A 13097-nucleotide genomic window follows, 5' to 3' on the forward strand; every position below is an offset into this window, starting at 1 on the left:
GTAAGGAAAAGGTAAAGAAAGGTCAAGTGTGCATGCTTCCTCTTTCTTTCAGAAATGAGTTTACCACCAACAAATATTTGTAAATATTCATCAATATGTGAGATTTTATGCTGACCACGAAAGACCTGTTTATGGCCTCAAGTTGCTCATCGTACAGTTGGGCAGACCACACAGGTGCCTATCCATGAAATAAATAATAACCGGTAGTGTAGGTCTAAATAAGCATAGAGAGGCATGGATTCTTAGGTCCCTAGGAGATCAGTGGAGGAAACCATTAGGAGCTGTAACAGGCAGGCATGCAGGCTTGTACAAAACTGGCAAAGGGCATCAGTGTCAGTGTAGGAGGGAGACAGGTGGAGAAGTGGAAAGAGGTCATCCCTAGCAGAGGCATAAAGAAAGAAAAAGTATTGGGAAAAGGTGGTGGTTACAGGACATTTGTGAAGACATCCAGACAGTACCACAAGCAAAGCCCCGAATTAGAAGAAAATAAAGGAGAATTCAAGTTTTTTTTCTAATCAATAGAGATTGATTTGTATATGCCAGGATTAAAGCATTTATTGGCAAACTTATTAAATATGGAGAATTCATTTAAACCATATCAATAGTACAGCATTCACACATGTATCATCGGGGACAGTGGGGACGGAGGCTCTGCGTTTTGAAGATCTCCCTGGGTGATTCTGGAGCATGGGGCCCTCGTAACAGGCATGAAAATGGATTTGTTATACAGAGCCCTCCCTTGTACTATGACGTTACCTACTTAGCTGTAATCCCTTTTTTTCCATTGAGTAACTCAGAGCCTTGAGCAGAAGTTTGAAGCTTCCCTCTTTGTAACCTGAGCATTTTTGCAGGGACGAGGCATGGATTCTAATGCCAAACTGCCTGAGTTTGAATCCTGGCTCTCCCACTTACTAGCTGTATGATCTCTTGGGCGGGTTACTTAAGCTTTGCTATTTCTCAGTTTCTCATAAGTAAAATAGGGGTAGTAATAACACCTATCTCGGAGAGTTCTCATAACCATTAAATGAATTTATGCATGTAAAGCACTTAGAAAATGCCTGTCACGTAGTAAGCACTCAGTAAATGCTAGCTTTATTTATTATGACAAAATAAGATTATTTCTGGTTTTGAACCATATGTAAAAGAAATCATACAGTTTGTGTTCTGCTTTGTCTGCTTCTTTCAGTCACTGTTTTATCTTTAGCATTCAGCCAAATTCCTTTGTGTACCTGTAGGTCATTTCTTTTCATTGCTGTGTAGTCTGTTGTCTGAATATACCAATGCTTCATCCATTCTACTGATGGACATTTGGATTGTTGACACTTGGTGCCTATTGTGAACAGTGCTGCTGTGAACATCCAGGCACGTCACTTCTGGTCCACATGACCAGGTGAGCACACACTTATTTGAAGAGAGTGTCCTTGCCCAAAACTCTCCAGTCACCTTTTTGTCATAAATCAAGCATCCATATATGTATGGATCTGTTGCTAGGCTCTCTGTTATGTTCTCTCCTGTTTGTCCTACTGTCAATAGCATAGTCTTAATTACTAAGCCTTATATTGTGAAATTTTGAAATCAAGTAGAGTCAATCTTCCCACCTTATTCTCCCAAAAGACCTTGCATCTTTTTGTCCTTTTATAGTGCCATATACATTTTAGATTCTGCTTGACAGTTTCCACAAAACCTGCTAGGATTTTGATTGGAATTCCATTGAATTTTCGCTTCAATTTGGGAAAGAGTGGCTGTTTACAATATTGAATCTTCCGGTCTATGAAAAGGATAATTTTCTCTCCATTTATTTTAGTTGTTTAATTTCTCTTAATAAATATCATACTCTTCTCCTTTCAGGTCCTACACATCTTTTTATTAGATTTATTTCTACATTCTTAAAAAAATTTATCCCCAAATTTTAAAATTTTTTCTTTTGATTTATGAGAATAATTTTGCTAAAATCTGATTAATTCTAACTGTACCTTAGATTATTTTGGATACTCTATATGTGCAGTTTATGCCGTCTGCAGATAATGGCAGTTTGTTTCTTCTTCTTCAATTCTTACAGATTTTCTTCTTTCTCTTGCCCTTACTGCACTGCCTAGGACCTCCAGAATAGTGGTGAATATAAGTGTTTGGAGTGGGCATTTTCATCTTGTTCTTGATCTGACAGTTTCATAAAGTTTAAATACATAATTTTATTAAATTTTTGGCATCTATTGAGATTATCGTAATTTTTTCTTCTTTTGTCAGTCTCAGTGTTCAGAATTATAATTGAATTCCCAATGTTTTAACACAGTTTTGCATTCCTCTGATAAATCCAGCTTGGTCCTGATATAATTTTTATGTATTGCCGGGTTTGATTTGCCATTGTTTTGTTTGGGTTATTTGCATCTATGTTCATTAGTGAGATTGTCCTTTAATTTTGTCATGCTGTCCTTAACGGTTTTAGTGTCTAGGTGAAGCTCGCTTCGTAAAATGAATTGGAGACTGTTCCTGCTTCTCATTCATTTTATTTCTCCTCCAAATGTTCAGTAGAACTTGTCAGAAATGCCATCTAAGCCTAGAGTTTTCTATGCCAGAAGGTTTTTAATTACTGATTCAGTTCCGTTAATCAGTAAAGAATTATTCGGGTTTCCTAATTATTTTTGTGTTCACTTTGATGAGTTTTATTTTTCTGGGAAATTTGTCAATTTCATATGAATTTTCAAATCCATGGCATAAAGTTTCAGTATCATCTTTTTAATGTCTACAGGATATGAAATACCTCCTTTTTCATTCTTAATATTGGTGGCTATGTGTATCTTCTCTTTTTTTAAATCAGTCTTGCCAAAGATTGATCATTTCATAGGGAGCAACTTTTAGCATTTGCTAATCCCTCTAATATGTTTGTTTTCATTTCATTAATTCCTATTCTTATTTCCTTCTAATTTGTTTGAGTTTAATTTGATGATCTTTATGTAGCTTTATGCAGATGGAGGCTGGGTTCATTAATTTTCAGCCTTCTTTCCTAATATATGCATTCACAGCAGTAAATTTCCCTCTAAGCACTACTTTACCTGCATTTTACAAGTTTTGATGTGTTTATTTTTGTTACTCAGCTTAAGATATTTCCTTATTTTCTAATGATTTATCCTGAGATCTGTATAATAAAAGTATATTGTTCAATTTCTAAACATTGGGGATTTTCCAGTTCAGTTTCATTAATCTTTTCAAAGAACCTATTTTTTGCTTTGTTCTTGCTCTGTATTGTTTATTTTTTCATTAATTTCTTTTTTTTTTCATTAATTTCTGCTCATTATCATCTCCTTCTAGTTTCATTGGATTTACTTTACTGTTCTTTTAAAACATTTATCCTGATAGAATGTCACTTTAGCTTTCTTATTTTCTAATATTTTACATCAGTCTTTGTAATATTTGTTATATTTCAATAATTTAAAGTTTAAAAACATACTGTTTTAGCTGCATTCTCGAGGGGTATTTTTGCATTTTTTTTAAACATTTAGAGCTGTTTTTAGTATAACAAAAGTGGTAATACCTGTTTTTTTTTTTTTTAAAGATTTTATTTATTTATTTGACAGAGATAGAGACAGCCAGCGAGAGAGGGAACACAAGCAGGGGGAGTGGGAGAGGAAGAAGCAGGCTCCCAGCAGAGGAACCTGATGTGGGGCTCGATCCCAGAACACTGCGATCACACCCTGAGCCGAAGGCAGACGCTTAACCGCTGTGCCACCCAGGCGCCCCTGTTCCTTTTTTTTTTTTTTTTAAGTAAAGGATAAAACAAAAAAATTTCAAATATCCATCAGCTCTTTAACACACTGTTGATATCCAAAAATTTCTCAGTGTATCTGCATACACATATATATATGCATATATGTATATGTATATGTTTATACATCTTAATATATTGTGACCATCTTTCTATATCAATAAATACACTCCTACAGCATTATTTTAATGGCAGCATAATATTCTACTCTGTGGATTTACCACAATTTAACAATTCTCCTATTGTTAGACATTTATTCAGGTTGTTTCATACTTTTCCCTATTATAAATAGCTATCATAATCCCCTGGCATGAAAGCTTGGCAAATATCCCTGATTATTTCCCTTGGAATGAAATTATTGGGTCAACGGACATGGCCATTTTTAAGGGTTTTTGTCAAGCACTATAAAATTGCCAGGCAGAAAGGTTGTATTGATGTACTTTTCCATCAACAGTGGACTACCTGATTCAAGAAAAGTCTCTCCGATGCTGAGGCATGTGTGTGTGGCTAGCTTCTCCTACTGGAAGATTGGATCTATGCGCCACCTCCTCCTCTCTGCTATTTCTATATTTGTGGGTCTAATGATGGCAGCATGCCAATCTTGAAATGCACAATTTTTAGATATACTTCTGTCATTATCATTGTTAGAAGTATTTTCTAGTTTTCAATTTGATTTCTCTTCTGATTCATAGGTTATTTAACATGCACTTCTCAACTTCCAAGCAAGCATTTGGGGGATTTCCTAGTTACTGTGTTAATTGATTTCTAACATAACTCATTGTGATTATTGTGATTAAGAATCATACTCTGAGTGCTCACAAGCCTTAAAATTTCATTGGCTCTCAGAAAAGCACTTGTGTGCTATCTCGAGTTGTAAGCTGAACTAGAGTTTTCTGCATATGTAACATCATTTTTACTTGAAAGAATGACTGACAGACCACGGTTACTCAAACTTGGGTATGTAGCATACATTTAATCAAAAATGAAGTGAGCCTGCTGCTTCAAGGGAAACCACTCAGAGTAGTTGTCACGAATGAGGAAATTGAAATTTTCAAGTGAAAATTATAATTTTGGAAAACTTGTACCTGCTACCATGAGCTGAACAGCTTCCCAGGACTTAATGTTTCTAATGTAATCAATGGTGATACAAATGAATATGGATTTTTTAATACCATATAATGAAATGTTTCCATATTTAGAAAACCTGCATAACTCAGTGGACCAGTATTTTTCAGATGACTAATGTGTGATGTTACAAAGTCATGCACAGGTAAAAGAAAGATCCATTCAAAGAACAAGGCAGAAAATGGATCCATTCAAAGAACAAGACAGTACCAAAAGTTCATTGACATGGTTTCAGAATCCACATTGCAGTTTACCTTTAAGAAACTACCACTTTGGGGGGTGCCTGGGTGGTTCAGTCAGTTAAGCATCTGCCTTCAGCTCAGATCATGATCCCAGGGTCATGGGATCAAGCCCCACATCAGGCTGAGCAGGGAGCCTACTTCTCCTTCTCCATCTGCCTCTCCCCGCACGCACCCCCTCCCTGCACTCGTGCATGTGTGCTCTCTCTCTCTCAAATAAAAAATTCTTTAAAAAAAAAAAGAAAAAGAAAGAAACTATCACTTTTTGAGTCTTGGGTGCAGTATCAAAAAAGAATATTCACACATATCTGCAAGGGCTATTAAAATACACCTCCTTCTTCCAATTATATATCTGTGTGAGGCCAGATTTTCTTCAAACAAATAACATATTGTAACAGATTGAATGTAGAAGCAGATATGAGAATCTAGTTGTCTTTTATTAAACCAGAAATCAGAAATTATTTGCAAAATATCAAACAGTTCCACTCTTCTCACTAAATTTGTTTTGTTTTAGAATACTTTTTTTCATGAAAAAATATTTCTGTTAACATGTAATGGGCTTATTGTCATTTTAAAATAAATGTTTTATACATTTCCTGTTTTTAATTTTTAATGTGGCAAATATTGATAGACAAAACCTACACAAACACAGTCCCTTTGGGATTCTCAATAATCTTTGAGTAGAAAAGAGTTCTGACATCAAAAAGAGAACTTAGCGCTTGTCCTAGAAATTACAGTATGCCTCCTGACCCCTATATGTTATCGTTATCAAGTATTTTTATTTAAGATCAATCTGTCTCAGAATAGTTATTGCATAATATGGTCTCTCTCTCTGGAGAGAGAATGAGAAAATAATTGTTTTGTATGATCATTGTTCATTTAGATTCACTTACATAGTTACCACATTTTATGTTTTTCATGCCTCACTGCATCTCTTGAGTTTTCATTCGACTTCATTTTATCTTCTACCTGAGGAATATTCTTTTGTGTTTCCTTTAGGGATAGGTATGCTGCTGGCAAATTCTCAGTTTCTTTGCTTATCTGAAAGAAATTTTTTCACCTTTATTCTTTAAGGGGTTTTTTGGTGAGAAGAGAATTTTATTACGTTGGCAGCTAATTTGATTTAAGATCCCTTTCTACTGTATTCTGGCTTCCACTGTTGCCATTGAGAAGTCAGCTGTCAGTCTAATAGTCCATTCTTTTCTTTCACTGTTTTTGAGGTTTTCTATTTTTCTTTGGTTTCCTGCAATTTTTACATATATGTGACTAACTATGGATTTCTTTACTGCTTAGTGTTTATTGAGATCTTTAATCATTTCTTGGTTATTATCAGACATTATATTTTCAGTATTGCTTCTTTATTTTCACTTTTTTAAATATATTTATCTATCTCTTTATTTATTAATAATCTTTGTACCCCTTGTGGGGCTTAAACTCACAACCTAAAGATCAGGAGTCACATGGCTCCACCAAATGAGCCAGCCAGGCGCCCTTCTTTTCACTTTTGAAACTTCAATAAAAATAGATGCTGACCTTCTCACTGTAATCCTTTCTTATCCTCACTTTCATATTTTCCATGTTTTGTCTCTCCGTGCTTCAATCTGACTACATTTTCTGGTTCACTAATTTTTCCCTTCAACTACCTAATCTGCTTAAGTTCTTAATTTTGGCATTAGATTTTTTTCATTCAGAAATTCATATTTGCTTTTTCAAATCTATGGTGTCACTTTTTTTTTTATAATTTGTTGATGCTTGCTAAAGTTTTTAAGTGGAGCTTTTTACTTCATGGTAGACATTGGGATTTTTCTATGCTACTAATGAAAAATACCAGAATATATTCTGTACCCGCTTTTCAAAATACAACTCTTTATCACCCCAGCCCAGAGCATGGGGGTGTTTTATCACATCCTTAGCCTTTGGCAGGCTCCTCTGGGGTAAGCCAAAAGAATAGCTCTGTGTCTCCTCTCGGATCACCCTAGTACAAAAGCAGTTGGACCCTGTCAATCTGACATCTGACCCTCCCACAGTCAGGACCCACCCTGTCAGTCTTCCTCCCCCATTCTTCAGAGATCCCCAAATATGCACCCTGTCCCTTTCATGGCTGCCTCCTTTATGTGGCCCACTGCCTACCCCAGGGCAGAAGCAGCTCTTATTCACCTCTTTGGACTCAAAACCTTTCCCATACTCACTAGTTTTTCACTCACTATACTGTTAATTCTTTAAGCTTTAAAAAAAATTTTTTTTCTAATTCCATCCAGTTCTATAGTTGTTTTTGTCACCTTCAGAGGAAATGCTGGTCAGAGAAATTCAGATTTGGTCTGGCCTTTACAGTGTTCCTCAAAGAATAGTTTGCAGATGAGTTCCAATCTACCAACTGTTACCAGTCTATAATGAGGTAAGTACAGAAATTGAGAGTAAACGTTTAGAAGCTGTTAGAGCAATTTGACGTTGCTGTGAAATCATAGCATATGATTTTGTATTTTATAAAAGTACCAATTCATAACATACCTGAGGAGGAAAAAAAACTGGTCCTTCACCACAGTTGAGAAGCACTTCTTCATATAATCAAGTGTGAGTCTCTGTACTACAAGCCCCCTCTTTCTCTCCTTTTACAGAAAATACATTGTAGAAGAGGAAAAAACCTTTTCACTGCCCTCTTTAGGTTAAGTGACTAGGTCTGTGAATTAAACTGACCGACACCAGACTAACAGGAGAAAAGATTTATTTTGTCTGTACACGGCAAGACCAGTGGGGTTGGGGGGCAGCCTCACAGGAAAAAAAGGAAAACCACAGAGAGGTAGTTAGACCCAGACGCTTATATACCGTTTTAACAAAGAGTAATAAAGGATGAAGAGACTAGACAAGGGAAGAAGGGGGGAATTTGGGTGTCTCGGGTTGGAGGTAAGTTGTGGGAAGGTGACTAAGAAATGTATGGTAAATAGGAGTTGTTTAGTAAAGTTTGTTATACAGATCAGAGTAGTTGTCTTCCTAGTACATGAGAGGGGAACACCTTTACAAAGGGACATTTAAACCCTGTTTTTAGGCAGAAGGGAGGAGAGGAAAGAGTTCTTCTTGTTGTTCCTGTTCTTCCTTCTGTTTTTCGATGGCCTTCAGCTCAACATCATCCTATGCCAAAGTGGCATATTTTGGGGTGGCATATTCTGATCCCTTCCACATCCGACCAGCCATACATTGTGCCTCTAGACCTGTGATCTATTTTATTGGGCAAATTTGTTTGGATATTTTTTTAATTATATAAGTAATGCATGTTTTATTGGAAAATTTTAAAAATTCAGACAGACAAAAGGAAGGGACAGCTAAGGTCATTCATGATCCCACCACTTTTTATAAGTCAGAGTAAACCTCCCATAGTTTTTCTCTGCATATAGGATAGAAGCATTTCCCATACCCTTCTAACACAGGGATTCTTCTCCCTCTTATTTTACTCCCTCGGAATGGAACTAAGCAAGGAAATTTAGAACATGCTTTTTGAAATTTCTTGGCAGCCTCACAAACACCTTAAGATGGGAAGCAAAGAGAAGAGCAGTAAAAGAAGACTTACACTTGTTTTTAGAAATATTAGCGAATAAAGATTATCAAAGATTTGAGGCATCAGACTTTTTGTTCAAAGTTGTTATATACGGATTATATTATGAATATATATTTTTAAAATTTCAGTGATGAGTAAAATTTGCATAAATAGTATTTTTAGTTTCTCTGTATCTCATAAAATTTAAAATTAATGGATTGCTTCTTTTACTTATTATCAGTGTTACAGATAACTAATCAAACAGCTTTAATAGAAGATTACTTTCACAGTGATGACTGACTTTCAGACTAGCTCCTCAAAGAGCATGGCTGCATATTTAAAAAGTTACACAGATGATTTTGTTTGGCACCCCTGGTTATGAACCATTGTATTAAAAAAAATGTACAGTGGCCAGAAGATCCCATTTATAAGAGCCAACTAAAAGTGTCCTAGGGGGAAAACCCCAATAATCAGTATTTGGAGCCAATACAAAGACAATCTTAAAACTGCAACTTAGAGACGTGAAAGGAAATGGAGAACATATCATATTCATAGATGAGAGTTTGAGAAAAATGTTAATTTCTAGAAGTTAACCTATAAATATACTATCTCCACCGAAATATTAAAAATGTTTAGCATTTGACAAACTGATTTTAAAGTTCAGCGGGAAGAATTCATAAGAAAATATTGACGAAGAATAATAATGAAATGACTTATTTTTCTAAATATTGAAGTACACTATTTACAGGGGCGCCTGGCTGGCTCAGTCAGTAGAACATGGGACTCTTGATCTCAGGGTCATGCGTTCAAGCCCCGTGTTGGGCATGGAGCATACCTAAAAAAAAATTTTAAAACACTATTACAGTATTAAAAATGGTATGGTACTGGATACAAGAATAGATGGGTCAGTGGGAAAGAGCAGAAACATGACTATACATGTGTCTGTACATGTGTAGAGACTGTCATTTCAAATAGCAGAATTCAGAAATGACCAGGAGAAAATGGGCTGATCTGTGCTGGTAATTATATTATAGGGCAGCAAATAATTTCCAGTTGTTTCTCACTAAGTGGTTTCCTCTTTAGGCATTGGCCTCTCACCACTTGACTACCTTCTACCCCTAAGACTCCTTTTTTCCCCTCTTCCAGGTCCCTCCAAAAAGTCTTCCTCCAGCTCTCAGGAGAGCCCCCAGACTCTTCCCGCTTGGTGATGCAATCAGTTCAGCTCTCCTTTTTTTAACTCCTCTCTCATCTGAGCTGAAAAGTGCTCATCCTCACATTTCACAATTAAAAAGGAAGCCGCCTAAACAAAAACTGTAATTCCGTCACTCTCAGGAGTCTTTTAGTGCTCCTAGATCAAGCAACCAGCTTAAACCACAGACTACTTTAAAAATAGTATTTTTTTTCCTCCCCACAATACAAAGAAATGAAAAATATTCACCCTCTAGTAATCAAGGAAATGCAAATTAAAGCAATTGTGACTTTTTCCCCCTCCTATCTGATTGGCAAAGATTCAAAAGGAATAGTCATCCTAGTGGACGTGGGTTGAGAGGAAAGGACACTTTCACAGTTAGTGGGGGTAGGTATAATATGTTAACTTTTTGCTGGGAGTGTATCAGAAGTGTTAACTGTCTGTGCCCCTTGACCTATAGGACAAGTACATAGGACTTCTAATGAATTGACTCTTTTATAGGACTTTTATAACTTGGTGTGGTTTATAGGACTTATAGGACTTCTACTCTAACAGGTGATCAGGATTGTTCACAGGTTGTGTGACCATGTTCATTCAGGCTTTATTTTTGACGTTGGAAAATGTTCATTAGCTATGAATTGGAAACCAGGCAAATGTTGCAAAGCCTTGTGAAATGTGAAAGTGTTTTCATTTATCTAAAAGCACAACAAGTTTTAAATAATATAGTCAATTATATTTTCTGTGTGCTCAGTCTTCTGCGTATCAGGTGGAAGTATTTTGAAAGTATAAAACATACTCATTCTTTAGGACTTTACACTATTGTTGAACTGTTGAGCTTGAATATGTGCATTTGTTCCTTGCACACCCAGCAGGTGTAGCTGTAGATAATGGGAAGAACACTGAATATGGATACAGATTTGAATCCTGTCCCTGTCACATACTTGTCTACTTACTTAGACAAATTATTTGAGAATGAGAAGGATGCTGATGTCATGGGGTGACTGTAAGAATGGAGATATAACAAGGAGTGTTTCCCGTAATGCTTGGTGAATAATATTAGTAATGATCATTTTATTATAAATGCCTAATTAGTAATTATTAGTAATAGTAATGAGTAGTTTCTCTGCTTTCCCTTCTAGAAGTCTCTCTCTCTTCAGTGTAATACCTATAGCAGATATACTGGAGTCTGAGCTCCTGAATAAGTGAATGGATGAAATACTGGATTTGAAAACACTTCATAGGCTTGAAAGCATTATGAAGATGTTGGCTAACTATTAATATTTGAATAATTTCATTAATATAATCTAATAAAGTTTCATATATATGTATGTAAATGCTAAATGTGTGTAAGTGCCAAATGCTACGATACGGGCATATAGGGTTGTTACAGAATTTAAGCAAATGAAAGCCTTAATGGGGCTGGTAATCCACTGAGGAGGCTTTCTGGGAAGGGTGGGATTGAAATGGGACCTTGGATTAAGGTAGGTTATGAATATAAGAAGCAATATATGCAGAATCATGTGACAAAAAAGAAAACAGCATATTCAGGATATAGTAATAAGATGAGCCTGCCTGGAGAGTGAGGTATCCTTGAAGAGCCATTTGATAGGATAGGTAGAAGAGGCAAGGTGTGGCCGACACAACAAGAGGCCTTACCGATCTGCCGAGAAATAGAAAACCATTTTTAAGTTTGGGGCAAGATAGTACCCATTCCATCACCAACACATCAGTGTGTTAGAATATGTTTGTAGCAATTGACTTTGGTAATGGAACTGTAAGCAATAATAAATTATGAATTAGCTACTTTTTTCCTTCTACAGTATATAGCCTGAATTCATTCCCATTTAGTGGTGATAAGAACAGCAAAATATTTTAGAATTCTTGTTGAATTCTTAAAATATTACGTGACATGACTAGGTACTGATAATTTTGGAACTTGACTCAAAAATATGCCCACAAACCCCAGCATTCCCCTTTTCTGAGACTTTTTGTTGCAATAACTTACAGGAAACTTATGGTCAATTTTCTACACCTTAACATTATTTGATGCTACCATTTGCTTGTTCTTTGTATTTCTTTCCATGTAGATTTTCAGTGTTAAGGTGGTTATAATATCCTTTATAATTGTCTTTTTATCATCAAAAGAAAGGAGATTGAAATGACTTATTAGAATCACTAGCTGTAAGCCAACTAATAACTTCATTACAGTGTGTTCATTTTCAGTGTTTTCTTCCTGGAATTTCCTCTTACATTCTTTTTCACATTTCTCCACAGTATGGATGGAGCAGATCTGTGTTTTGAAATCGTAAAGCGAGCTGACGCTGGTTTTGTATACAGTGAAGCTGTAGCCAGGTACGTCATTTGTATGGACTCCACAGAGGTCAAGGTGGAAACAGAAGAAGGAAATGACAAATCACATGAAGTGACCTCCTTTGTGAACTGATGATGAGCGTACTGCCACCCTTTCCTGCAAGGAGCATGTCTGTTTTAGTGTGCGTTAGTGGAACCAAAGTAGCTACTGGAAATGGAAAGTACTGAACAATGCATTTATCTATTAATACGGGTTGACAACTTAACCTAGTACTGCTGTCTTTCCCATTTGTGATGACTTTTGTTCAAAGAGGGATTTGGTAGCTCAAGAGCTATGAAGAATCAAATTTGGGGTTTTTTTTTTTGTGTGTGTTCAATCTTTATTTTGGGCAGATGTGCCTTATTAGTTCTTCACTTTGCCTTTTAGTGATAGCAGATTGTTATGTGACCAGTTAATCTGATGAAATGCACAGAAGAGTAGAAGGAATAGGAGTAAAAGCACAGTTCTCCTGCTAAATATATTTGCTTCAGGCCTGTGTGTGATCTCCCAAGCAAATGGTGGCCATTGTTCTAAGTCAAGTTGTTGTCGGGAACTAATGGCTCAAAATAAGGAGTAAAGCTGAAAAATCACAGGAGCCATGCCCCGGCCACTTGCTTATAGATTTAGAGCAATATAGCCTTCTGCTTTGGTGGCATTCACTCATATCATAAATACCCACTTCAGTGGGTTGCCTTTTTAATTCATGGGGTCTCCTTAGTCACCAACCATAATGTGTTGAAGGATTCAAACCTGCAACTCTAGTGGGGGGTTTTTTTAATCCCATTTTTCTATTAGTTTTGAGTTCATATCACAATTTGAAATTTTTCTGTATTGTGCTTCAGAATTTAAAAGCATTCTTTAATACCAAAATAGTCAATGCCATCTTGATTTTTCTTACGATACAG

At 36.1% G+C, this 13097-nt stretch overlaps 1 protein-coding gene across 3 annotated transcripts in view; it reads left to right on the forward strand.

The window, feature by feature from the left end:
• CASK (calcium/calmodulin dependent serine protein kinase) overlaps nucleotides 1-13097 on the forward strand; it is a 352166-nt gene that overhangs the window by 150483 nt on the left and 188586 nt on the right. For all 3 annotated transcript variants that reach the window (XM_040632797.1, XM_040632783.1, XM_040632789.1), the window contains exon 4: nucleotides 12117-12194. In XM_040632797.1, coding sequence (XP_040488731.1) covers nucleotides 12117-12194 — 78 coding nt within the window. The remainder of the gene's footprint in view (nucleotides 1-12116; nucleotides 12195-13097) is intronic.

This window comes from Ursus maritimus (assembly GCF_017311325.1).
Source record: "Ursus maritimus isolate PB19 chromosome X unlocalized genomic scaffold, ASM1731132v1 scaffold_X1, whole genome shotgun sequence".
NCBI classification, from domain to species: domain Eukaryota; kingdom Metazoa; phylum Chordata; class Mammalia; order Carnivora; family Ursidae; genus Ursus; species Ursus maritimus.